At 59.3% G+C, this 25,904-nt stretch overlaps 1 protein-coding gene across 2 annotated transcripts in view; it reads right to left on the bottom strand.

The window, feature by feature from the left end:
* SDK2 (sidekick cell adhesion molecule 2) overlaps positions 1-25,904 on the bottom strand; it is a 212,894-nt gene that overhangs the window by 29,837 nt on the left and 157,153 nt on the right. The window contains exons 19-36 of one of the 2 annotated variants that reach the window (XM_079799164.1): positions 18,223-18,418; positions 17,949-18,047; positions 17,093-17,284; positions 16,464-16,585; positions 14,547-14,656; positions 14,295-14,445; positions 12,457-12,694; positions 11,620-11,735; positions 10,770-10,959; positions 9,199-9,297; positions 8,258-8,452; positions 7,161-7,362; positions 6,213-6,316; positions 5,627-5,697; positions 4,603-4,738; positions 2,972-3,028; positions 1,567-1,668; positions 1,332-1,447 (exon numbers count right to left, since the gene is read on the bottom strand). In XM_079799164.1, coding sequence (XP_079655290.1) covers positions 1,332-1,447; positions 1,567-1,668; positions 2,972-3,028; positions 4,603-4,738; positions 5,627-5,697; positions 6,213-6,316; positions 7,161-7,362; positions 8,258-8,452; positions 9,199-9,297; positions 10,770-10,959; positions 11,620-11,735; positions 12,457-12,694; positions 14,295-14,445; positions 14,547-14,656; positions 16,464-16,585; positions 17,093-17,284; positions 17,949-18,047; positions 18,223-18,418 — 2,496 coding nt within the window. The remainder of the gene's footprint in view (positions 1-1,331; positions 1,448-1,566; positions 1,669-2,971; positions 3,029-4,602; positions 4,739-5,626; positions 5,698-6,212; positions 6,317-7,160; positions 7,363-8,257; positions 8,453-9,198; positions 9,298-10,769; positions 10,960-11,619; positions 11,736-12,456; positions 12,695-14,294; positions 14,446-14,546; positions 14,657-16,463; positions 16,586-17,092; positions 17,285-17,948; positions 18,048-18,222; positions 18,419-25,904) is intronic. The other variant, XM_079799163.1, reaches the window with a different exon arrangement.

Genomic DNA, 25,904 nt, shown 5'->3' with positions numbered 1-25,904 from the left:
TCACTGAGAGGCAGAAGCTGCAGGGACGGGCCCGCCCGTGCACCCGTCACAGCTCGGCCTCACCCACGTGCCGGTCCTCTCAGCCGTGCTCACCGGGGCGTGACCCCGGCACACGGTTCATGGCAATAAATGTGGCTGCTAATCCACGTCTGGGAGGTGGAAATTCCATTTCCCCGGTTAACACCCGTGGCCGCAAGGTTTCCCCGAGCGCGCAGACGTCTGCGGGGGGTGGGGTGGGGGGCCAGGGGGGACATACGGCGGCGTCTGCGCGCCCACACGCTTCCTGGGTCTGCCCGTTAACCGGAGACTCCCACACCTCGACCGCCTGGGGGCTGCCACCCTTCGCAGGCTCCGCCCGGCTCCCTCCTCCTCCCCGGGAGGCATATGCTCAGGCGCAATATTTAGGGTTCCCAGCTGGCACTCCCCGGCAAGGACTCCAGGGGTGTCATCCATCCTTAGCGCTTCCTTGGCAAGATGTCTTTCCCCCCTCCCTCCCGCCTCCTTCGCCCCAGAGGGAAAGAGACGCCTCCTCCGGATTCTGTCTTAAACCAGGGCCACCGGCTTGAACCAGCCCCGGGATGGGGCGAGCCCTGCGCCTTTCCGGAGACTCGGTTTCTGCCTGCGCAGTGATGGCTGAGCCAGGTGACCACGGGGCCCCTGGCGGCCCTCACGCGCCACACCTGCCCTTGTGTGGGCCGTCCTCTGGACACTGGCTCAGGAGGCAGACTCCAGCTCCTCTGGTGGCTGTGTGCGCAGCGCGTCCTCTCCGCCCCTGGTGGAGTGGCGGCCAGCACACCTGGGGTCTGATTCTCTGCCAACCTGCTATTTTTGTGACCTGGCCGGGTCACCGGAACTGGGCCTCAGTTTCCTCATCTATACAATGGGCACACACATGGATCATCTACCAGCTTCCCAGGGCTTTCCAGAGGATGAAGGAGTCCTAAAGGGCTCTGTGACTTGTGGGGACTAACGGACTCCTGTCCTAACAGGTGACATCGGTACAAATTTAGAAACAGTTTTTAAATAGAGATTTAGACAGTGGCCACCCAATTAAGCATCAGTGCAATGAGGGTTGGCCAAATAGCTACTTTGCATGGGTCTGACGTTGGCGCTGGGAGCTGGGGGGCTGAGAGGGTGGGGCCTGGGTTCCTGCATCCCAGGACGTGGTACAGGCGGGTGTACTTTTGTCCCAGCTGCACGATAATCCCGTGGGCTGTGACCCAACAGCGGGTGTAGACCCCGGGGCCTCTCCCACCACCTCCTCTGGGTCACCCCCAGGCCCCAGCCTGGCCTTTGCCCCCGGACCCTCTTTGTGGCCGGAGCGCCCGTACCTTGTAGCCCTGGATGTCTCCGTTCTGGCTCTCCGGCGGGGGAGGCTCCCACGTCACGTCCAGCTGCGTGGCCGTGGGGCCGTGGACGGCCACGTTGCGGGGCGCCATCGTGGGCACTGGAGGGCGTGAGGGGAGGTGAGTGTGCGGAGCCGCTGACTCCAGGGAGGGGAAGGAGGTGGGCTGGGCCTCGTGGGGGCAGGACAGGTGGGCCGGGGCCGAGGGCAGCGGCACTCACCTGCCTCCCCGACGAAGACCTCCTGCGGGGCGCTCAGGGGCCCCTCGCCCACGGCGTTGTACACGGTCATGCGGATCTCGTAGCGCCGGTGCTTGTTCAGGTCTGTGGTGGGCGAGAGGAGGGGGGCGGGGAGAGACACACAGAGGTCACGGTCCTGCAGGGGGCAGAGCCATGGAGGGTGGGGCTGTGGGGAGGCTGGAGGATGCACCCTGTGATGCTGGTCCCCGAGGGGAGACGCAGGAAGAGCAGGGAAGAGGAGGCCTGGGAACCTGGCCCAGGTGACGCTGGCTGGCTTCCTGGCCCCGGGGGACCCTCGGGCACACGGCTGAGGCTGAAAGGGGCACTCTTCATGTTTGTGTCGGGACACTGGCGAGAACAGAGGCTGTCCCGGGCACACCGGGTCACGGGTCCCTCCTTCCCTGCCTGTCCTGGGTCAGAGGTCACTCCCCTGCCTGGCCTGGGTCATAGGTCACTCCCCTGCCTGTCCTGGCCACCGGGTCACGTGTCACTCCTTCCCCGCATGGCCGATGCTAAAAGTTTCCAGCGCCTGACAGGGGCTCAGCCCTAAGGGAAGGGGCGTATGGACGTGAACTCTGGGCTAAGAAACCCTGCGTTTTTCCCGGGTTTGGGGCGCCTGGGGAGATGCCTGGACAGTAGCTGGGGGGGAAGCAGGTACAGGAAATGGGCTCTGACGTCCTGGGTGGGTCCTGGGTGGGGGCGCTGTCCCTGCTGGGGGCGTGGCTGACTCCCCAGCTCCCTCCCTGGGTGGACATTCTCCCCTCTGGAGCGGGAGTGGGGAGCGGGCTGTGCAGCCACCGGTTGAGGAAGGAAGGACAGGGACGGTTCAGTCCTACAGAGTGGGGGTCCCTTGTCCAAGGCCCCAGGACTCCGGGGAACCACAGCTGGGACTTGAGAAACAGGACCAGGGCTGGCCAGGCGCAGGCAGCAAGGTTTCCTGGTCCCTGGAGGGAAGGGGGGGGGCCCTGCTCCCTCCACGGCTGGGTCTGGGCCGGAAGACAGAGCCCAGCTGAGGTGCCTTGGCTGGGCCTGGCAGGGGGGGAGGGGGGGTCCGGCGGCCGGCGGCAGTGACACGGACACCTGTGCGGCCACCCGGCCGAGCCCACAGCTCCCGCGACGGCCCCGCCGCCCCCCAGCCCAGCACACAGACCAGAGCGGGTTGCTTTTCCGTGCCGCACCCCACGGACCGAGGCCTGGGGGACAGCTTCCCCGGGGGCCCTGCAGCTCGGTGTGTTGTGGGAGATCCGCAGGGGCGAAGGGCGGTCCCATCCTGGCGGTAGCCCGAGGTGGGCGCGCCCCTCGCCTGCGGTCAGGTGTCCTCAGAGGCCCCGCTCCCCATCCCTGCGGAGGGCGCGGGCCCCGGACGGAGCCGCCATGCAAGACTTACTGTCCAGCTCGTACTGCGTGAGGCTGGGCCGGCTCAGGTTCCGCATGGAGAACAAGGCTACCGGGTGGGGAGGCGCGGGGAGGGGCCGGAGGGAGACAGCAGACAGCCGAGGTTAGTACACACCCCCCTCCACGAAGACCCCAATGAGGGGGGCAGGACGGAGAGAGGGGACGGGGCTCCTGATGCTGAGCGAGGCGCCAGTGCGGCCCCTGCCCCCGGTGTGCGCTGGTCTGAGGTCACGGGGTACCCTGAGCCCCCTGGAGCCCAGCATCCCTGGGGACGTGCTGGGGGACCCTCTCGCCCCAACTCGTTCCCTGGCCTCCGCTCCTGCAAACCGCCACCAGGCAGTGGCCGTTCATTTCCTCATCTGAACCAGGAACTACTTTCCTACCAGGAAACAGGGCTATGAATCTCGGGCAATAGAAAAGTCACAAGCACGTGGCTGCTAAATAAACAAACAACGCAGGCCTCGGATCGGCCACTTCGAGGTTTTCTATTCAGGCGCCTGGGCCACGCGGTCCATCGTCACGCTGTCTGCGAATTCTCGCTCGGGGACAAGGCCGGGAAGGCTCAGGGGAATGACGGGAGGAAAATTCATAGCGGAGGGGATCTTGAACGGCTCTGGCCCTCCTGCTCGCCTCTGTTTTGGTGAGTGGTCCCACCTCCCACCTGGGCTCCTCCCTCTCCCACCCATCCCTGTCCCTGTCCCTGGCCTGAGTCCGTCATGGAGCCCACGGCACGTCATCTCTGACCCCGGCCCTCAGTCCCATCCCGAGCCGGCCACCCTGGCCCCAACCTCACGCTCTTGCCCACGTTCCTGCATTAGCCTCCCACTGGCCTTCCTGCCTCTGGACCCCATCGCCAGCCATCCTGCCACCGACGCAACCCTCCTAACCCCCAAATGCAACAGGTCATCCCCTCGTGCCTCTCCCTGGGAGGTCCCCCTTCCCTAGAGGCAGGCTGGGTTCTGAGGAGCCCAGAGCAGAGCGGTGACCTCCCTGGACCCGGAGGGGGCCGGGCTGCTGCCCGTGGGCGGTGACCAGGCTTGGCTTTTGGCCCTCCTCCCCACCTCAGGCCCTTTGCACATGCTGGGCCCGCCCTGTCCCGCTGGACCGGTTGCCATGGAATCCTCCATCCGGGTCCACCCTCCTGGGAAGCCTTTCCCGACACTGTTCTAGGCTCTCCTGGGATACGTCCTCCCCAGCCTCGGCGCTCTGAGAGGGCAGGGACCCTGTCTGTGTGGTCCCCGGTGTCCAGGGCATAGAGAAGGTGCTCAATAAACACTCGCTCAGTGACCGAAGGGGACAGGGGTGAGAGGCACACAGGGGGGTGGACGGCAGGGTTTCGGGTTAGAGCAGGCGTCCTCAAACTACGGCCCGCGGGCCACGTGCGGGTGTTTTTGCCATTTTGTTTTTTTACTTCAAAATAAGATATGTGCAGTGTGCATAGGAATTTGTTTATAGTTTTTTAAAAACTATAGTCCGGCCCTCCAACGGTCTGAGGGACAGTGAACTGGCCCCCTGTTTAAAAAGTTTGAGGACCCCTGGGTTAGAGTGATTCCAGGAAGCTGAGAGCTTTAGGCAGGCGAGCTGGCCCCCCTCCCCGCCCCCCAGTCCCGCAGGGTCACTCACAGGTCAGCTCTGTCCACCTGGCCCCCGGGTTGTTGATGCCGCGAAGCGTGAAGCCCCTCAGACCCTCGTACGGCAGCTCGCGGTACCGGATCCGGAAGCCCAGGAGGATGCCGTTGATCTTGTCCTCAGCCGGTGGCTGCAGGGAAGGGGGTGGGGAATGGAGAGGGGCCGGGACCATGCAGCTCACCCTCCTCCACTCTGCTCCTCCCGCCCTCCCCATCCTGCCTCCCGAGGCCACAGAGGAGGGACCGAGTCTCAACCAGGAAAGGGAGTCAAAAGGACACTGAGCCTTTTTAATTCACAAGGCATTTCCAACACGGTTTTATTTCATCCTTGCAGCACACCCTACGAGGCAAGGAAGGGCGGGAATCACCGTGCCATCCCACCTAACAGAGCAGAAAGGCAAGGCTCAGAGAGGTTAAGGAACTTGCCCAAGGTCACACAGCATCCCTGGGGCCCCAGCCTGACCCTGGATCTTCTCACAGAGTTGGACCTTGCCTAGGAGTTGCCGGACATGGTCACTAGCCACCCTCAGCCTGCTGATCCCTCTGCCGGGAGTTTCCTGAGAGCCCAGTCCTCTCCAGCTCTTAGGCCAGAACAAGGGCAGATGTACCCACCCCCCCGCGCCACCCGCTGCTTCCCGCCCTCCCCGCACCTCCATCGTGTCTCCTTTGCTTTCTGCTCTCGTCCACAGCTGAGCAGAACAAGCTTCGGGAGACGGTGAAAGCTACTTTTTATGCCTCTCTTAAAAATCCTGCTGAAACCACTCAGCCCTTTATTTGATCCTTAATTGCATCCCTAGCGGCTGCTGGCACCTCCCGGCCCCTTCGCCACGATGGCCCCACCTGCTCTCCTCTCCCGGCTCCCAGCTGCCTAGGTCACGGTCATTTGAGGGACGTAGCCTTGGGCTGGGGGAGGGTTTTGGGGGGGGGGTCCCTCCCTGTTTTCTCTTTAAGGACTTTCCCTGCAGGGGGGCTTGCAGGGGGGCCCTGGTGCCTGACCCCTCCCTGCTGCCGGGCCTCACCTGCCATCGGATCAGCACGGAGGTGGTGGTGTGGGGTGTCACCGAGACGATGGTGGGCGCTTCGTCGGGGGCTGGGGAGAGAGGCGGACAGGTGAGCTCTGGGGGCCGGGACTGAGGCCCCTGGGAGGACACTGAACTGTGGGCAGCTCTGCCTCGGGTCACCCACCACCCCAACTTCTGCAGACAAAGGGCCAGGGTGGAGGGAGAGAGGGGCTGGGACCTTGACCACAGCCCAAGAGCCCAGTGCCTCCTCCTCTCTTTCCTAAAGCCACAGGCCTCTGCTCCTGAGGCCCCCCCACTCCCGTTCACTGGTTTTCTGGGGTTGGCCACCAGCTTGAGAGACATCAGAGAAGAAATACACTAGGAGCCAGGCTGGCTGTGGGCGCTAAGCCCCAGGCAAAAGCCCCCTCTGGCCCAAACCTCCTTGGCACTCTGTCCCCCCCCATCCCCCCGCCGCCGGAGCCAGACAACGGCCCAGCAGGCCCCTCCCATCTTTGGATGGCCCCTCCCCCCAGAAGAGGTCACCTAGTGCTCAGGAGGTACCCAGTGGACCAAGAGAAAGACACCCAAGCGTGGGGGCACTGACCGGCCTGCAGGGTGGTCAGCGGTTCCGACTCCTCGCTGAACTCACTGTCCCCGATGTCATTGGTCGCCTTCACTCGGAACTTGTAGGACGTGAAGGGCTTGAGCCTGTAGGGGAACGGGGCTCAGTGAACGGAGGTTCCCTAATGGCCTTGCCTCGTCCTCTCTGCTCGGGGCAAGGGGCAGGGTTGTCGATCCATTGCACAGATGGGAACATCGAGGCTCAGAGAGAAGGTCTGTTACATGGGACAATCAGGGGCCAGGCCCTGAGCTCCCAGGCTGGCCCTAGACCATGCCAGCTTGGGGTGTGGCCACACCTTTAGCTCCATGATAAGCCATAGGTCCCCAGGAGGGATGGTCCCCAGGAGGGATGGTCCCCAGGAGGGATGGTCCCCAGGAGGGACCATCTGCACATTTCTTGCCTCGAAGGAGGATCACCAGCAGCTCCCCCTCCGGGAACTGCCATCCCTTTCCCGAATTCAGCCAATTTAGGAAGGGTCGTGGCTCTCAAGAGTGAACCACACTTCATCTCTATCAGCCTCACTTCCTCTCCAGGCAAACGGCTTCCTTTTTGGATTTACTGGGAGGAAAGTATCGCTCAAAACTCCCGGTCACGTCAACCGGAGCGTAAAAAATACGACCCACTAGGAACGCTATTGAAGCCGGAGTCGCGGAGGGAAGCTCCGCTCCCTATTAGAGACGAGGCTGGAGGTGCCGCCGGGCTGGGCGAAACCGCTAATGAAGGATGGAGCGCGCTCGCTGAGGGGCTTCCAGGCTCCAGAAGTGGATAATTAAGAGGCCGCGGTAACAGGCCCCAGAGAGAGGAGGGCGGTTAGGACAGAGCGGCGGGGCTGAGCGTGCTGGAGAGAGGTCCTGGGGCGGAGGGAGCCCCCTCGGGGCACCGCACGGCGGTCCAGGCGGGCGGCGCGGGGCGGAGGTGCTGGAGACTCACCGGTCCACCACGCAGGCCGAGGCGTTGTGGCTCACGGAGGCGGAGTGCAGCGCCCACCGGCCGCCCGGCAGCTCGCGGGTCTGGACGGAGTAGTAGCGCACGGGGGACAGCCCGTCGCTGCCCGGCTCCCAGGACAGCAGCACGCTGCGCGCCTTCACGTCCTCCTGCCGCACCACGGGCTTGCTGGGGGGCTGTGGGCGGTCTGTGGGGCCGGAGGAGCAGGTGAGCCGGCGGGGTGGGGGGGGGGGCGAGCAACTTCTCAAGTGGGGAAAGGAGGTGCTCTGGGCTCAGGCCGGCCCCCGCTGCCCCACCCGACAGCCAGCACCTGTGTGGCTCCTGGCCCGTGGCCTGTCCTCAGGTGCCTGGGAATGTACACTCCCCCCCCCACCCCAGGGCAGCCCGGGCAGAGCCTGACAGTGAGGAGACACCCACATCGGCTCCTTTCCCTGCCTGCCGGTGCTGAGAGGGGACCTACCGGCCCCCTGCTGCTGAGAGGGACACAGGCCCCTTCCCTCCGTGGGAACTGGTGGAGGCCACTGCCCTCTGGATTTTCCTGGGAACACTGTCTAATAGACCCCGTCCACAGGCATGCGGGGTTCAGGTCGGCTTCTGGAAAGCCCCACCTCGGGGGGCGCCAGGGCTGCACACCACCCTCCACCCACTGGACAGTCTCAGAAGCAGGTCTCGGCAGCCTGCCCCTCAGAGACCCGGCAGCTGGGGCGGAGCAGGCCCCTCGCAGGGGAACTCCCAGCCCAGCCCCGGGTTCCGGGAGAGCTGTTCAGAGTTATCCCTGACGGCCTAGCCTCGCCATCTCTGCTCGGGGCAGGGGTTGGGGGTGCTGATCCATTGCACGGGAACATCAAGGCTCAGAAAGAAGGTCTGTTACATGGGACAGACAGGCGCCAGGCCTCGGGGGTCCTGAGCTCTCTTTGGCAGTCAGGCACTGAGCCCACTTTCCATCCCAGGCCAGGGCAGGGTGACCCTAGCCAGCTGAGCCCAGCCGTCCATGGGGAGAGGGTCTGAACACCTGGGTGGGTGGGTAGGGGGGGGGGCGCTCAGCTGCCCTTCAGGCCTCCCCAGCCCCAGTGGGCAGTCACCTCTCTTCTCGGTGGTCACCACCAGGGCCTCGGCAGCCTCTCCCCAGCCCTTGCGGGTCTGGGCGGTGATGCGGAACAGGTAGACGGACTCGGGTTTGAGGCCGGTGGCCGTGTACTGGCGGGCGCTGGGTGCCAGCACCTCCACGGCGGCTGTGTTGGCGGTGGTGGCGTTCAGCCGGTGTGTGACCTGGTAAGCTGGGGGGGAGGAAGGACATGGGCTGAGCCCCCCAAACCCCTGAGAAAGGGTCATTCCTTCCTCGGCCACCCCAACGTCTGCAGGGGGGCCACCCTGGCTGTGGTCCGTCTGCGTGAAGCCGTCTTGGTCACTCTTGTGTCTTCAGGGGCCTGTGGGGAGTGTGACAGCGGGGCGGGGGGGAGGGCGGGGAGCATGGACGGGGGCTCTATCCACAGTGTCTGTGACCCACTTAACAGCCTCAGGTGAGGAAAGGGAGGCTCAGAGAGGCCAGGCCACCTGCTGGGAAGTGACTGAGCTGCAATTCCAACCCAGGTCTTTCCAGTCCAGTGCACCTGCCTTCCCTCGTCTCCAGTCTGCCCTCTGAGGCACTGATGCATCTGATCGGCACGCCCCCTGGAGGTTAGCTCCTGTGAGCATGGCTTTGCTGAGCCAGCCAGGGCACCCCCACCTGGTCATATGTGGGAACCGCAGCTGAGGTTTACCAGATTGGCCCCTATGCTGGGGACCTGGGACTCTTGAAGGAACCAAGTTAACCAGTGAGCCCCCACCTGGACCTTGCCCTCCAGCTGCTGATCTTACAGACTGAGCTTTCTAATGGGAGAAACATGATCCAGAACTGTTCGTGAGGAGATGAGATGGGGGCACCTCCTGGCTAGTTTTCCTCCTGCCAACACCGAATTTGCCTCCTTTACGCCTTATGCCCCCTCCTTCCTGTGGCCGGGGCACGGGAAGGGGACAGGCTTACCGAGAATGATGCCGTTGGGGGCAGCGGGGGGCTGCCAGATCAGCCGCACTGACGTGGTCCTCACCTCTGGGAACAGGATGCCCATGGGTGGTCCCGGGACTGGGGGGACAAAGGAGAAGTGGGGGACAGTGAGCGAAGCTGCTGCTCAGCCCTGAGCCAGGTCAGCTCTGGCAGAGCAGCGTGGTGGGGGGCACTCAGCTCAACAGAATCCGTGGGGCGCTGCTCTGTGCCGGGCACCGTGTCCTAACACAGTGTCCGCACACGAAAATGCTATCGGAGGTCTCTACCCTCAACATGGGCCTGATTGGCAGGAACGAGGAGGGACCTTTAGCTTGGTCTGTGCACATGTGCACACATTATGTCCATGCCCTCAGAGCCGGGCAAGGAGGTCTGTGCTTAATTATCATTATTTTTATTTTTTAAAATAAATATTTTTATTGACTTCAGAGAGGAAGGGAGAGGAAGAGAGAGAGAAAGAGAGAAACATCAATAATGGGAATCATCCATCGGCTGCCTCCTGCACGCCCCCTACTGGGGATCAAGCCAGCAATCAGGGCATGAGCCCTGACCGGGAATTGAACTGTGACCTCCTGGTTCCTAGGTCAATGCTGAGCCACGCCGGCCGGGCAGGTCTGTGCTTTAGAAGGTACCACTCTGACTTGCTGCCCCCATGGGGTGAAGTGGCTGGGGGAAGGGGGAAGGGGACATGGCCACCCCGAGCCCACACCACTCCTCTTTCTAGACCTGGAATCCTCTGCCCAGACAGGCCCGAGCCTGCTCCCAGGTCTGCACAGGCCTGTCTCCCAGGCCCACCCCTGCAGACGGCACCTCTGGATGGAGGGGTGGCTCTTGGGTGCGTGTGGATGGGGGACTGAGTGGCACGGGCTAGAGGAGAGGAAGGGAGAAGCCCTGGGGGCAAGGGGGGGGGTGGCACTCCTCTGTGATGCCCTAGTACGCCCAGGAGTCTGAGATTTCTAAACTTGAACTTGGCTTTCCAGGTCATATGAGGATATATTTGTCAAGGTAGGAGGACAGGACGTATTTAATTTAACAGCTCATTAGCTTGATTTATAACTTCAGACTCTAGGGACATAGGTGTTTGGGCTTCCTCTTGCATTCCTGTCTGGACCCCACAGATGTTTGTGGGGGGCAGTCTGTGAGTACGTGCGTGGGGAAAGGGAGGGGGCAGAGGACCGGTCCGTCTGCCTTTGCCACAGGGATGAGTGCCCGGAGCCCTGCTGGCATCTCTCTTTTGCACACAGGACCAGGGGGCTCGTGACCAGGGAAAATCAAGCCCTTCCCTCCCACGGACCTCGACTCAAAGGCGAACCTGTCCCAGGTGAATAGGACGTCAAAACAGGTGCCAAGTCTCGGTTCCGGACATTTGTCCCAGAGAGAGCGAGAGCGAGAGCGAGATCAGATGCCAAACTGCCCGTGTGGTCCTTCCGTCCTTACAGAGGCGCAGTCTGTAATCAGCACCCCCTCCCAGGGGGCTGGTGACCCCCAGCGACCGGCTTCTCCCAGGAACAGAGGGGGACCCCAGAGGGGCGGGGGCAGGGACGGGCACTCACCGTCATCCAGCGTCCGCTCCAGGACCGGGGGGCGGCTGGGGCGGCCGTCCCCGATGCGCGTGAAGGCCAGCACCTGGACCTCGTAGAGCACGTACTTGCCCAGGCCCGTGAGCTGGACGCTGAGGGACGCGTTCCCTTCCACCGGCCAGACCCGGGGCTGGGGGTCCGAGTCCTTCTCCCTGTACAGCACCTGCCGGAGCCCAGCGCCCGGTGAGGACCTCGCCTCGGCCTCGGCCTGGCTCTGCCCTGCCAGCCCGTCTCCTAAGTCCCCTGCCCAGGGGCCGAGGGGTGGATGGAGCGGGTGGACTTGGGCTCCTTGCAGTGGTGTGGCCCCAGGGCGGCGTGGGGAACAGGAAAGAGGGGGACCCAAAGACGCACTCAGCCAGGGAGCCGGGAGGTCCCTTAGGGAGCACCCAGGTAGGAAAACAGGCCCAGAGAGGGCGTGTGACTTGCTCAAGGTCACACAGCCAGTAGTGGCAGAGCCGGGACCTGAAGGCACATCTCCCGACTTCCGGGCCAGGGCCGGACTAGGCAGGTAGGCTCGGCTTTGGGGAGGGATTCTAGAAGGTGGTAGAAACTGACGCTGCGCCCACCGGAGCTGAGAGTGAGGCTTGGGGCACCCAGCGTGGCCTCCTGGGGGAGGCAGCACAGCCCCAAGGACCCCATGCCTTCCCTGGAAGCCCCCCCACCCCCAGGGAGGACTCTGGTTGCCAGGGCGACTGGTGGATAGGAAGCCAGACAGATCCCCTGTGCCCACTCTGGAGGCAGAGCCTGGGCCCCGGGGGCAGGGCACCCTGGATGGGGAAGCCGGTGGAGCCTCGGCCTCCTCCTGGCCCGGAGCGGGACTCACCTTGTAGCCCAGCACGCGCCCGTTGCGCTCGGCCTCGGGGACCGGGCCCCAGCGCACCAGCACGCTGCTGGAGGTGGTGGCCAGCGCAGACACGTTGGTGGGGCCCGCGGACGGGACTGAGGGAGAAAGGGGGCGCGGAGAACGGTGTCAGGACCTAAACAGGACCCGACAGTGCACAGGAGGGGAGTGGGGCCTGGGGGAGAAAACGGGGCTCAGTCCCCAAAGAGAGCATTTCCCCCCAAGATTCCTTCTGGCCGGGGCACGTCACAGATGCCGTTTCTCCAGGTTAGCCCCCCTGCTCCTCTGCTCAGGCTAACCGTGGATGAGCCTGCATTTCCTGCCAGCACAGCAGGGAGGGCGGGCAGGGACCGGGGCGGGCAGGGACCGGGGTGGGCAGGGACCTGCCAGTTCCAAGGCGCCAGGACAAAGCCACGGGGAGGAAACCACACGTGGACAAAGCAGGCGGCCTGCAGGCTGGGGGCTCAGGTTCTCTGGATGACCCCTTGCCGGGCCCCTGTGAGCTGCTGGTTGTGTTTCTGGAATGTTCTGGGAGCTAACCCAACCCCTACTCTATTTGGGGTCGGTGCCCCGTTTCCTTCCCCAGGACCCACTCCACCCCCTAAGTCTCTTTCGGGCACCCCTGGGGTCAGAGTTCAAGGTGAGGGCGGAGAGGGGGGGGCGGTGGGCACAGCGTGAGCAGTGGGACGGGAGCACAAACAGAACAACGGCTCCAGGTGTGTGCCCTTGGGAGGACCTGAGGGCAGAGAGACAAAGGTGGGGGCGTCCCAGCCACAGACCCCGGGAAGCCACGGGGTGGCTGGCTCGAGGGGGCGGTACCTGACTCCCGCGTCCTGCCCATCACCATCGGGCTCCAGGGCCCGCTCCCGATGGCGTTGAAGGCCTGGACCTGGACGCGGTACTCCGTCCACTCCTCCAGGTCCTCGATGGTGTACTCCCGCTCCACTCGGTCCAGGACCACGTGGCTCAGCACCTTGCCGTGGCCGTCTGCCCGGCTGTATTTAATCTTGTAGCCCACCGACGCGGGGTTCCCGTTGTATTCCATCTCCGGGAGAGGCTGCAGGAGAGCAGGAGTGGGGCAGGGCAGCTGTGAGGCCAGGCCCAGCCTGGGCACAAAGAACTGCCCGTGCCTCCTCTTCCAGGGAGCCTCCAGGATTACCCCACCTGCCGTCCTTAGATTGTGAAACTGCGCTTCCGACGGCCCCCCGTCTCCCTATCCCTCCGCGCCCGGCTCCAAGGAGCGGCTGCACCCATTCTTTATTGGGCACGTGGCAAATGCACCGCCCTGCTAAGGGAGGCAGACCCGGGAGGCAGACCCACCAAGGCTGTCTGCCCAACACATAGATGAGCAAGGCCCCGTTGGCCCTGGCTGTCTCTGCCACTCAGCTCCCTCACTCAGGCTGCCCACGTGCACTTCCTTATTGCCTACACCATGCCCGGCCTCGCTCATGCCGGCCCTGGAGACGGCATCCTGCGTGTGGACGGGCACCAGTCCCTGTCAGGAAGTCCTTCTGCCCAGTAACCCTCCGTCTCTCCTGCTGTATTTCAGTCCCTTTCTTCTCGCTTGCGTCTCAGTGAAGGGGAGAGGTGGATTCCTTTCCGGGGCCTATGACCCGGCTGGGGGGACTGTGGTCTCTGGCTCAAGGTCGTTTGGATAAACTTGGGCAACGCTGACAGGCAGGAGAGGTGTATGCACGCTGGGGGAGCCGGGGATGGAAGCAGGTGTCTGCCCAGGACCAACCTTCAGAGTCTCCTCTGAGGCTGGCAGAGATGAGCTGGGGAGCCCTCAGCCCTCACCCCCCATTCCGCGTCCCCATGGGCTCCCCACAGCCTAAGCCACTTTCTCCCGTTCCTCGGCCTCATTCCCATCTTCCCTCCTGCCAGGCCCGCTCCTGGACACCCAGTGGAACAGACCAGAGACCACGGTATAGCCATCGGGGGTGGCCGTGCGCGCATGTCCCTTCCCTGCTGGGACGGGAGCTCAAACAGAACAACAGCTCCAGCTTTTGTCCCCTTGGAAGGTCCCGAGGGCTCTGAGTTTTGGGGCCCACACTCCCCTCCAAGGCTGTGGACAGGGCTCAGAGCCTGACTTTGAATAAAGCATCCAGGACAGCTCCTGGCGGGAGAGAATGCCCTCAGCAAGTCAGCACGATTTCCCCCTGCAGGGTCACCTGGGGTCGTGACAACCCTGATCTGTGGGGACAATCTGAAAGGTGAAACCCCGCCTCCCCCCAACCTCAGAAGCAGCCCTTACCTCACATCTGAATCCCAGACCCACCCCTGGGAGCCGTGTGGCTGTGGGTGAACTCCTAACCTCTCTGAGCCTCTGTTATTTTTTTAAACTGTAAATTGGACTGATAATGTGTCCTTTGCGGGATTTCTGGGAGGATTAAATGGAATTAAAAATGCAAAATGCTTGGCACAGGGCAATGCTCAATGCACAGCGTTTCCCAGCTCCCTCCCCTCACGCGGCACCTGTTCCTGTGGCTAAGATCGCTGACCAGGCACCCTTCCAGGCTGGAGGTGGGAGAGAGAAAAGAGGGCTCCAGGTACTCTGGGGGACACCCCCTTTGCTGTGGCCTGTTGGAGGCAAGGGCACCTTTGCAGGTGACAAGGATGGAGGAGACGTCCCGCCCACTGCCCTCGGGGAGCCTCACCGTCCAGCGGAGCCACAGGCTGGTCTCACTGGCCGTGCGCAGGGTCACGTTGGCCGGGGCCATGTCGGGGGGCGCCTGGAGGGTCTGGATCTTTCTGGAAGGCTGGCTGGGAGGGCTGGTGCCCACGATGTTCACCTGGCGCATGCGGAAGCTGGGGTGGGGGGTGGGGATGAGCAGGATGGTGAGGGCAGGCCCCCAGGGCCGAAGCCCGTTCTGGTCTGGGCAGCCCCCGCCTCCTGCCGGCCCCGTTACCTGTAGTGGGTGAAGGGGTTGAGGTCGGGCACCTCCATGGAGCGGGCGTCGGGCTCGTTGGCGAGCTGGTGAAGCAGCAGCCACTCCTCTCCCTCCCCGACCACGCCCACCTGGCGAGGGAGACACCCTTAGACCTGCCCACCTGCGGGCCCAAGGCAGGCGCTCTGAGCCCCAGCTTCTAAGAGGTACCAGCCCTGCCCAGGGAAGGTCCTGATTCAAACCCCAGGGCTCACCTAGAGGGCACCAGATGGGGCCACCATCTGTCCAGGCTCTTAAGCGTGACTTCATGTGTGACCCTCAGCCCGCCTGCATCTGAGTCTCGTGTTATGAACCCACTCCTGTGCCCGGCCCTCGACCTAGCAGATCACTGAGGCTGGTACCCAGGAATCTGCATTCAACAAGCCCCCTAGGTGATTCCCAGAACATCCTGGCAAGCTTCTAAAACCCCAGCTAGTCCGACCCAGCGTGGCTCAGTGGTTGAGCATCAACTTATGAACCAGGAGATCACGGTTCAATTCCTGGTCAGGGCACATGCCTGGGTTGTGGGCTCAATTCCCAGTGTGGGGTGCGCAGGAGGCAGCTGATCAATGATTTTCATCATTGATGTTTCTCTCTCTCCCTTCCTCTCTGAAATCAATAAAAATATGTATATTAAAAAAAGAAAAAAATCTATCTATCTATCTATCTATCTATCTATCTATCTATCTATAAAAGGCTAATATGCAAAGTGTCCCCTCAGGAGTTTGACCTGGAGACCAGGAGTTTGATTGCTTTCTGTGATGTGTGCTGGCCACCAGGGGGCAGCGTGAAATGAAGAAAGGCCCCGGGCAGGCAGCTGGAAGGCCCCAATTGGCCCTGATCACTGGCCAGGCCTAGGGACCCTACCCGTGCATGAATTTCATGCACCGGGCCTCTAGAAATAAAATAAAACCCCAGCTAAATCAGAACCAGAATTCCTGGGGGTGTGACCAGACGCTGGAACCCCTGAATGCTCCCCGTTCCCCTGCAGGTTTGAAGGGCTGCAGGCCGCTCATCAATAAGTCAGCCAACAACAAGTGTTGGTGAGGATGTGGGGAAAGGGACCCTCGTGCACTGTTGGTGGGAATGCAGACTGGTGCAGACACCGTGGAAGTCAGTATGGCAATTCCTCAAAAAATTACACATGGAACAACCACACGACCCAGCCATCCCAGTTCTGGGCCTTCATCTGGAGAAATCCAAAACACGCATTTGATGAGAAAGATGCACCCCTGTGCCGCTGCAGCATTATTAGCAATAGCCGAGACATGACGGCCACCCGAGTGTCCATCACAGATGAGTGCGTACAGACGTGGTGCATGTATACAATGGGATATACTCAGCCAAAAAAATGAAATCTTGCTACCTGCAAGAATATGGATAGACCCAGAGGGTGTTATACTAAATGAAATGCATCGTTTAGTATAACATGAAAGACAAACACTACATGATCTCACTTACATGTAGAACCTAAGAACAAAACAAATAAATAAACAAAACAAAACAGAAAGGGACCTGCAGAGAGACAGAGAACAAGCTGATGGTTGCCAAAGGGGTGGGGGAGGGGGATGGGAATTTAATAATAATAATAGTAATAGTAATAATAATAATAATAATAATAATAATAATAAAAATAAAGAGCTGCAGGTGACAGCTGGTTACTTTTCTAGGCCAGCCAGTCAGGCCCAGGCCTGAGGGGTCTGGCGTGCATTTGTGTGCTCAGGTGGACAGGTGGAGGTGAGGCAGATTTGGGACCGTTTTTGGTGTGTTGCCATCGAATGGCTGCATGTGAAAGTTCACACAGACATGAGGACATAGGATTTTGCGCCCAGGAACGTGGGCACGCCTGAGGCTGAGAGAAGGCTTCTGGGCGCCAGGGTTCCCCTGCACAGGCCTCACCTGGGCCTCCACCAGCCAGCGGGAGATGGAGGTTTTCCCGTCGTAGCCGGGCTTGAACTGCAAGGTCACGGAGCGGGGGCCGATGTTGGAAATGCCCAGGTTGGTGGGGGGGCCTGGGAGTTCTGAAAAAGGAAGAGAGGACTGAAGCGATTTGGGGGATTTGGGGCGAGAGGGACGTCATTCCACGCGGGACAGGCCTCTCTGGGCACAGAGGGCACCTGCGTGCACTTTTCCCAGGAACCTCTGAGGAGGAAGGCGCGTGGCGTGGCCTCATCCTGACAACACAGTCCTTGTCCCTGAGTCCCTGGCTCACACACCGGGTCCTGAGACAGGCTTAGGGGCTGACGGGTCCCCCCGGGGAGGCTCCCGGGCCAGGGAACGAGCTAGGCACGAAGGGCTCCCTCTCCCGGGGTCCCCATGTGAGCAAGAGGCTCACGGGGGAGCTGGGAGCCACGGGAGGAGCCTGGACTCATGAGAGGACCTGCTGTGGGAGGACTGGGGACAGGGACCCAGGCGGGGAGCTCTGGGGGAGACAGACCACATTCCTGAAGGACAAGGGACCTCCTGAGTGGGTGCCGATCAGGAGCAAGAGGAGGAGTCCATCCCCCCCCCCCCCCCCGGGCACCTACCTGGCGGCACCCCGGAGGAGATGGTGGAGGCAGACACCTGGCCCTGGCCCTTGGCGGTCATGGCGGCCACCTCGATGGTATAGGTGGTGAGCGCGGTGAGGCCCGTCACGCGGTATTCCAGGGTCACGTTGGGTAGGTAGTGTGTCACGCGGGTGTTGGTGCGGTTAAACTCCTCCCAGGAGATCCGGTACCCTGGGGGCCCCGGGCCGCGTGAGCTTGGCCATGGCGGTGAGCTGGCCTGGACCCGCTGCCCTGCCCCTCACGCCTTCACTTGTCCACAGTGAGCTCCGCCCAGGAAGCCCTGGGACCCAGGCAGGCGGAGGCACCTGGCCCAGGGCCCCACGTGCTCCTTGGGGGGGGGGGGAGGGAGGAGCACCCCCATGGGCAGGGGCGGGGATGAGCACGTCCTCGTGGTGGCCATGTGAGGGCTGGGGCTGGACATGGGGATGCATCCCAGAGTGGAGGGGCCGTGAGCCTTTTTTTTTTTTTTTTTTTAAATTCGAGAGGCCCTTTATTGAAGCTGCGGACACGGGAACAGGGAAGGGCTGGGGAAATGAGCCTAGGCTGGTGGGCTTTGCTCACGCAGAAGTCAGAGAACAGGGGGCCTTGGGGACAGGTCAGGGGGTTTGCCCGGGACGAACTGCCACTGCCCATTGCTGCCCTGGTTGCAAGCCTCATGGGGTCCCTAAAGGGGTGGGGAGTGTGGGGGTGCTCCTGGGAGGGAGGGCCAGCTCCTCCTCGGAGGATGTTCTGAGCAGGGGTGGCTGCTGGGAGCTGGGGATGGCACCCGGTCGGAGGCAGAGGACAGGCGAGGGGACCTTCCCCTCTCCCAGGCCCGTGACGGCGCGGCGCCTACCTGTGAGGATGCCGTTCTTCTCCCCCGGCTCTTGCCAGCTGACCTTCAGCGAGGTGTCCAGGATGTCACTGAAGCTCAGGTGCCCCACAGGCCCAGGCACTGTACCCCAAGAGGACCCCCCCCCCGCCCCACCCAATGCCAGTTAGAGCCAGAGAGAGACCACCGTCTGCAAGACAGCCCGGGGCGCCCAGGATGGGAGAGGAGACCAGGCCGCCCTGTGCCTGGGCCCTGGGTGGGCGGGCGGGGCAGAGGCTGCAGGGGGGGGGGTGCCTACCGTCCTCGAGGGTGCGCACCAGCTGCGGGCTGCTGCGGGGCCCGTCCCCGGGCGTGGTGAAGCACAGCACGGACGTGAAGTACTCCGTGAACTTCTTCAGGCCCGACACGAAGCCCACGTGGATGCTGTCTTGAAAGTTGGGTCGGGCAGTCACCATGGTAACCTCCTCTTCCTGCTCCGGCTCCCAGGCGATCAGCTGGAGAGAGGCCGGCAAGGAAGGCAGGGCAGTCAGAAGGTTCCAGAAGAGCAGGCCGGGCTGATGGACAGAGAGTGTCCGGGAGCCCAGATCCCTGCCGTCGCTCCTCCCAGGGAAGGGGTGGCCGTGCCGATACCCACAGGCCACCGGAGCCCGTGTCCCGGGAGCGCGCTTCCGTGGGCCGCTCCGCTCACCGGGTGAGGTGAGGCTCCCCGAGTCACGATGGCTTTGCAGATCCCACAGCGACCCCACCAGAGAGGGGGCTGATATTTCACCAAGAGGAGCTACCTGGTCTGTAGGTCCGGTGCACACCGAAGATGGGGGGCCCCCTTGGCAACAATCATTAAGAATTTCAAGGTGATGGCATTAAACCAGGCATGGGGTCCTTCTGAGCGTGGAGCCCTGAGCCACCCAGGAAGCTGGCCCTGATTTTTACAGACGAGGAAACTGAGGCTCAGAGAGGCTCGGCGACTGACTCTGTATCACACAGCAAGTAGAGAGACGAGGTCTCTCATTCCAACACCTGGCCTCCTCCCCCTTCTCCCTCCGGGCTGGGCGGCTGCTCCCTAGGGGTTCTGAATTTGGAGCCGGAACGTTGGTTCGCGGTTAACTCTTATTCTTTAAACTTGTTCCAAGTTGGGATTTCAGTCTTAACCCTTCCCCAGAGATGGGCACCAGCCGGAAAACCCGGTGGAAATTCAACACCTCTTTTTGTCTCGTCTCCCCTCCACCAGCACCACCCATGGCTGCGTAAGCTTCCTGCCTCCCCTTCCTCCTCTTCTTGCCTCTTTCTAAAAAGATTTAAAAAAAAAAATCCTCATCTGAGGATATATTTACTGGTTTGAGAGAAAGAGAGAGAAACATCGATGTGAGAGAAACATGGATTGGTTGCCTCCCGTATACGCCCTGACCGGGGATTGAACCCCGTAACCTTTCGGTGTGCGGGAGGGTGCTCCAAGCAACTGAGCCACCCAGTCTGGACACTTCCTGCCTCTTTTCTTAAAAAATAATTTTTTTTTATTGATTTCAGAGAAAAAGGGAGAGAGAAATATCAATGATGAGAGAGAATCATCGATGGGCTGCCTCCTGCACACCCCCTCCTGGGGATGGAGCCTGCAACCTGGGCATGTGCCCTGACCGGGAATCGAACTGCGACCTCCTGGTTCACAGGACCTCCTGGTTCCTAGGTCTACACTCAACCTCTGAGCCACACCACCGGGTCCGTTCCTGCCTCTTGATCCCTCACCTCACACTCCCGTTTTCCGGGTCCTTCATCTGTCTCCAGCCATGACAGCTGGTCTCAGAGATTCCCTCATTTATTTGAAGTTGATTAAACAGCAATTAATGGTGAAAAGCAACACTCGATGGGTTTTAATAAGTGCGGGTATTTATAGGTCGAAAACAATACCCTGCCGATGCCTCCTGATTAACGCCCGCCCATCGCATGCTTAATCTTCTCCTTTCATGGACACGTGTTTATTCGGGATGTTTGGAAATCTAATCGCTATTGTGAAAAGATAGCCTATAGCAAGCTAATTAGACACTAATTAGACCCTAAAAATACTAATCAGAAATCCTAAGTGGCATTTAATAAGTATGTTAAATATCCTCTTTATTTCAGTTATCTTGTTTCATAGCAATTAAATCGCCGAACTTCTTCGGAGTAGATTAAGAAACAAGTTTAATGTTTTAATTTAATTAATGTAAATTTGAATTAATTACGCCATCAGAATGAATTGTGTGGCCTGTTCCCCAGCGGGTGCAGAATCTGGGTAAATATCATTGTATTGGGTGTAGGCCTGTTACACTTACTACCATTAAAACAAAACAAAACAAAGGACAGCCCTGGCCGGTTTGGCTCAGCAGAAAGAGCATCGGCCTGGGGATTGAAGGGTCCCGGGTTCGACTCAGGTCAAGGGCACATACCTTGGTTGCAGGCTCGATCCCAGGCCCTGGGCGGGGCGTGTGCGAAGGCAACCAATCAATGGGTCTCTCTCACATCAATGTTTCTCTCTCTCAGTCTCTCTGTCTCCCTTCCACTCTCTCTAAACATCAATGGGAAAATATCCTCAGGTGAGGATTAACAAAATAATAAAAAACAGCTGAAACCGGTTTGGCTCAGTGGATAGAGCGTCGGCCTGCGGACTCACGGGTCCCAGGTTCGATTCCGGTCAAGGGCATGTACCTTGGTTGCGGGCACATCCCCAGTAGGGGGTGTGCAAGAGGCAGCTGATAAGATGTTTCTAACTCTCTATCCCTCTCTCTTCCTCTCTGTAAAAAATCAATAAAATATATTTAAAAAAAATAATAAAAAACAAAGACAACAACTACAAGGATCTGGGTAAAGGGTGTCTTCACAGGCGCCTTAAAACAGTACCCCAGGGCCTGTCTCGGAAGGAGCCGGAAGGAGGGCGGAGGGTCCCGGCAGTGTGGTTTGAGGTCACGGCAATGACCCCAGGCCCGAAGCCCATGATGGTGGCAAGACTGCGGTTGTGTCAAAGTATTTACGCTGGGACTCGAGCCACGTGTCCTTCTCCAGCTGCATCTGAAGACCAGGAGGCTCAGCGTGGAGAGGCCTCCAGGTCCTTTAGGGCAGGCGTCCTCAAACTACAGCCCGCGGGCCACATGCGGGTGTTTTTGCCGTTTTGTTTTTTTACTTCAAAATAAGATATGTGCAGTGTGCATAGGAATTTGGTCATAGTTTTTTTTAAACTATAGTCCGGCCCTCCAACGGTCTGAGGGACAGTGAACTGGCCCCCTGTTTAAAAAGTTTGAGGACCCCTGCTTTAGGGCCAGAAAAACACTGCAATTGCCCCTCACACCTTCTCTTGGGCTCTGGGCAGGGTGGAGGGGACCGCGGGCCCAGCACCCACAACGGGCTGCAGCACAGTGAGGCCTCGATGGGAACCGCTGTCCCGTGCGGTGACCTAAAGGGAAACCGAGGCTCAGGACGGTTGGGGAACCTGCACGGGAACCCACCGGGATCTGGGCTCAGATTTGTGGACCCAAGACCTTGGGTGAAGACTGCTGAGGTGCACACAGCGGCTGGCTGAGTGTTAGGGGCCCCTGGGCTGCCTCTGTGCCGCCCCTGCTAACTGGGGCTCACTGCTGATGCACTCCAGTAGGCCTGGGTCTTGGATGCTAAGCAGACCTGGCTGCCCCGAGCAAGGCTGGGGCGAGTGTGTGCTGGGGGAGGAACATCACACCTAGATTCTGGGACAGACTAGTCCCCCTTAGGGAGCAGGGGTCCAGGGAGGTAACCCTCTAACCGAAGGGTGCTGCTGCAGGTGGTGTGTGTGTGTGTGTGTGTGTGTGTGTATGTGTGTGTGTGTGTAGGGAGGGCAGCATGTGCAGCCAAAGCAGAGAGAAAGCAGGAGAGAGCCCAGTTCTGTCGCTTACTGTGTGACCCTGGGAGAGTCACTCAACCTCTCTGGGCTTCAGGCTACGATTGGGGACAGTAATAGCTAGCTGGTGGAAGCAGTGCATGATGGGGTTGAGAGTTAGGATGGTAAGGATGGCCGGAAGGCTTCTGGAGTGAAAAAAAAAGAAAAAGTCAGGGACATTCTCTCTTTCCCTTCCTTTGTCTTTCCCTCTCTCCGTCTGACTCTGCATCTGATGGATTCCCATAAAACACTCCGGGACGTAAGAAATGAACAACAGTTCCCTGGCGTGGGGAGAGTTCCGGGGTGGGTGGCCTAGGACCAGGCAGACGAGGGGCTGGAGTGGGATGCGGGGTGGCTGCTACAGGGTTATCTCGTTACATCTGTTGGTGTTTGAATCCTGTACATTTATTTCTTTGTTAAAAAATTAGTGTAAAAATTAAACACTATAATGGGGAATTTGGCAATAGTAGCAAAATGACATACATATTTATCCTTTGACCAAGCTATCTTATTTCTTAGGAGCCACTCCTAGGTGAGATGTGAAAATATGAAATGATGTTTGCACAAAGCTACTCACTGCAAGAAGGTTTGTTAAGTCAAAGACCGGAAACCCCAGAAATGTCTGCAGTGGGGAGCAGGTGGACTAGACTATGGGCTCCTATATAATAAGGAGCTAATATGCTAATTAGACTGAACAGCAGAACGACCGTCCGGACAACCTTCCGGACGAAGCCGGGGCTGCGAGGGCTGAGCCCCTTGCACGAATTTCACGCATTGGGCCTCTAGTATTTACATAAAGGGGCAGGACGCAGTTGTATAGGAAGAACCAAGGAATAGTTCCATCTACTACTCCTACAGGGTGGTCTCAGGACGTAATGCAAACAAAAAAGCAAGATGGAGAAAGTGTGTGGAGTTCGCTGTCATTTATCCAGAAGGGAGAGGAAGACCTTTACCCATATCTGTATGTACTTGCTTATGTTAAAAAAAACAACAACCCACAAAACGTAAGGAGAAACCAAAACAAACAAAAAGAAATCAAACCTCCGGGGGAGGGAGAGGCCCGGAACTAAGGCTGATTTCCCCTGAACTTACGACTTTGCTCTGTAGATTTAACTTTGGAGCCTTGTAAATAGGCTACATCATTACAAAATGAAATGAAATCAAAAGAAATCAATCCCTAAAAATCGAAAACCACAATGAAACCAATGAGCCTAACCGTGCGTGTACTGAGTGGCAGCCACGTCGCACGGTGAGAGACTGATCCACGAGACTCAGCAGCGTGGCGGCGGGAAGCCCACCCCCCGGGACACACTCTGAACGCGAAAAGCACCGCGTGTGACAGGAACCGTGTTCAGTAATGAAAGTGTTGCGATGCCTATTCCGACCCGGTCGCGGGCGTTTGGGGGACGGTTCTGTGGGGACTGGAGAAAAGAGGTACCGACAGAGACCCATGAGAGTAGGAAGACGTCCTGGAATTGGACTGGAAGCATCAGTCTGTGTTTTACCTTACAATCAACAACACACACACAACAGTATTTCCTCCCTGTCCACGCACAGGGCCTACAAACGGCACCCAGTGCTGGAGCAAGGACACCCGATGCCCAGACTGTGGGATCTAACTCTCATTTCCGCTAAGGGAACAAGACTCCCGGAAGACACGGCTGACCCCGGGCACGGCGTACGGAATGTAGATAGTGTGGGACGTCCTGTCATATGGACAGCAAGGAAGCTATCGAAGACTAGCGGGAGCCATGTCAAAAGGATTCATGAGTGCCCTAGCTGGTGTGGCTCAGTGGATAGAGCACCAGCCTGCGGACTGAAGGGTCCTGGGTTCGATTCCGGTCAAGGGCACATGTCGGGTTGCGGGCTCGATCCCCAGTAGGGGGTGTGCAGGAGGCAGCCGATCAATAATGCTCTCTCATCATTGATGTTTCTATCTCCCTCTCTCTTTCTCCCTTCCTCTCTGATGTCAACAACAAAATATCTATATAAAACACTAATATGTAAATAGACTGAACAGTAGAACAACCGAACAACTGGTCGCTATGATGAGCACTGACCACCAGGGGGTGCACATGGAACATGGCAGGCATGGGCAGTAGGCGGCAGAGCATGGAGCATGGCAGGCGTCGGCTGCAGCGGGATGGTGGAGTAGGTGAGCGGGGGGGTGCCAGACCAAGACGGGGCGCTGGTCGCTGTCATCGGGGTGAGCCTCTGGTGGTTACTGAAAATTCTTTCCTCCCACGCGCCGCGGTCCCACCCAGCACTCACACCTCCTGCCGGTGCCGACCCCACTTGCACCTGCTGCTGGCGCCGGCCCCAATCGCTCCACGCTGTCAGCAAGTGGGTGCAGCGGTGGCGGTGGGAGCAGGGCTGCCGGCAGACAGCGGACAGGGGGCCGTGGTGGGAGGGGCTGGGCGGGGGCCTGGAGGATGGGCCAAGACCTACCCCTGTGCCCACTGCAGCCTCGCAGCCCACAGTTCCTTTCAAGGTGCATGAATTCGTGCACTGGGCCCCTTGTATATTAATAAAAAAAGAAAAGAAAAGAAAAGAAAAAGGATTCATGAGTCAACCTGAAAAGGCCAATGATGGGTCAATTTGGCATCACTAAGAATTATTATGGCACCTGGCTGGTGTGGCTCAACGGTTGAGAGTTGACCTATGAACCAGGAGGTCACGGTTCGATTCCCGGTCAGGGCACATGCCCGGGTTTCCGGGCTTGATCCCCAGTGTGGGGCGTGCAGGAGGCAGCCAATCAATGATTCTCTCTCATCATTGACGTTTCTATCTCTCTCTCTCACTTCCTCTCTGAAATCAATAAAAACTATATTTTAAGAAAAGCATTATAATGGCAGTGGATTGAGACATATCAGAGGTGTGTTTAAGAATCCTTAAGTACATAATGCTACTACCCAAACCAAAGCAAAACAAAAAGATGCCTCCCCTACCCCAATCCAAAGTCACCTGTCACCTTAGCAGTTGCTAAGGAACCAGTTCACTATTCTGAAAATCGCTCAGTAATGGGCGAGAACGGAGTGTTTACCATGCTTTTCCTGGATGAACGTTGCCTTTCATCCAGGATAAACAACAAGTGGGTAAGGAGAAAATTCTTTAAAAAAAGAAAAAGAAAAAGATTTCAGCTAATCAATCAAGGCAAAACCATAACATTGGACTGTCCCAATTTTGCAAGTCCTATTGAAACGACAGACCACGCGAGGCCAGCCAGCGGGCGCCACATCGCCGTCAGAGCAGCCGCACGCCCTGCCTCCTAATGAAAACACACGCCGCCATCCAGGGAGCAGTCCTGGGGAAATAAAACCCTCAGACCCGAATCTGATCGAGCCTCTCATTCCAAGTCCAATTTACGCAAAGGCAGTTTTCAGAGGCCTGTGTCAAATGACGCCCCAGGGCCACAATCAGCAAGATCCAGACTGTGGGAAATTCTGCGGTACAAATGACGGAGATTCTTAACTCAATAAATTGCCAGGAAAAAAAATAAAAGAGCAAGAAAAGAGAGAGGGGATCTGTGGATCAGCGGGGACCTAACCCCTCGCCCCCCAACAGTAACAACAAAGAAACGCCCAACCAAACCAAAGCAAATGCAATTGTGTGGATCTCATCTGGATGCCAAAGCAAATAGACCAACTAGTAAGAGAAGCAGTATAGCAACGAGGGAAATTTAAATCCCAGCGGGTATCTGATCGTATTAAAGGGACGGTTGATCGTTTTAGGCCCGAGACTGATAATGGCTTAAACAGAGACTTTTATACTGTTTCTTGACGGAAATATTTTGGGGTGACATGAGACTCCAGGGGCGTGGCTGAGGGTTCGGGGGCAGACGGGACGCGTTTGGCTGTGAGTTGGTAACTTCTGACACCGGGGATGTGCGTCTGGCTCGCTACAAGCCTCTCTCTCCTTTTGTAGGTGTTTGAAACGCTTCACAATTAAAAGGGGGAAAAGCCCATTTCCACTGGGGTCTGCAGGGACCACCAACACTGCTTTTCTCTCTGCGATACTGAAGGCCACAGAAGCAAGAAACAGAATCCCCGCTTGGATCCGTTTGTACTTAGAAGAAAAAAATCACTATCCTTATTATTTTATAA

Source organism: Cnephaeus nilssonii (assembly GCF_951640355.1).
Source record: "Cnephaeus nilssonii genome assembly, chromosome: 19".
NCBI classification, from domain to species: Eukaryota; Metazoa; Chordata; class Mammalia; order Chiroptera; family Vespertilionidae; genus Cnephaeus; species Cnephaeus nilssonii.
The sequence above is the reverse complement of the archived record's forward strand: the minus strand, read 5'-3'. Positions and strand labels throughout refer to the sequence as shown.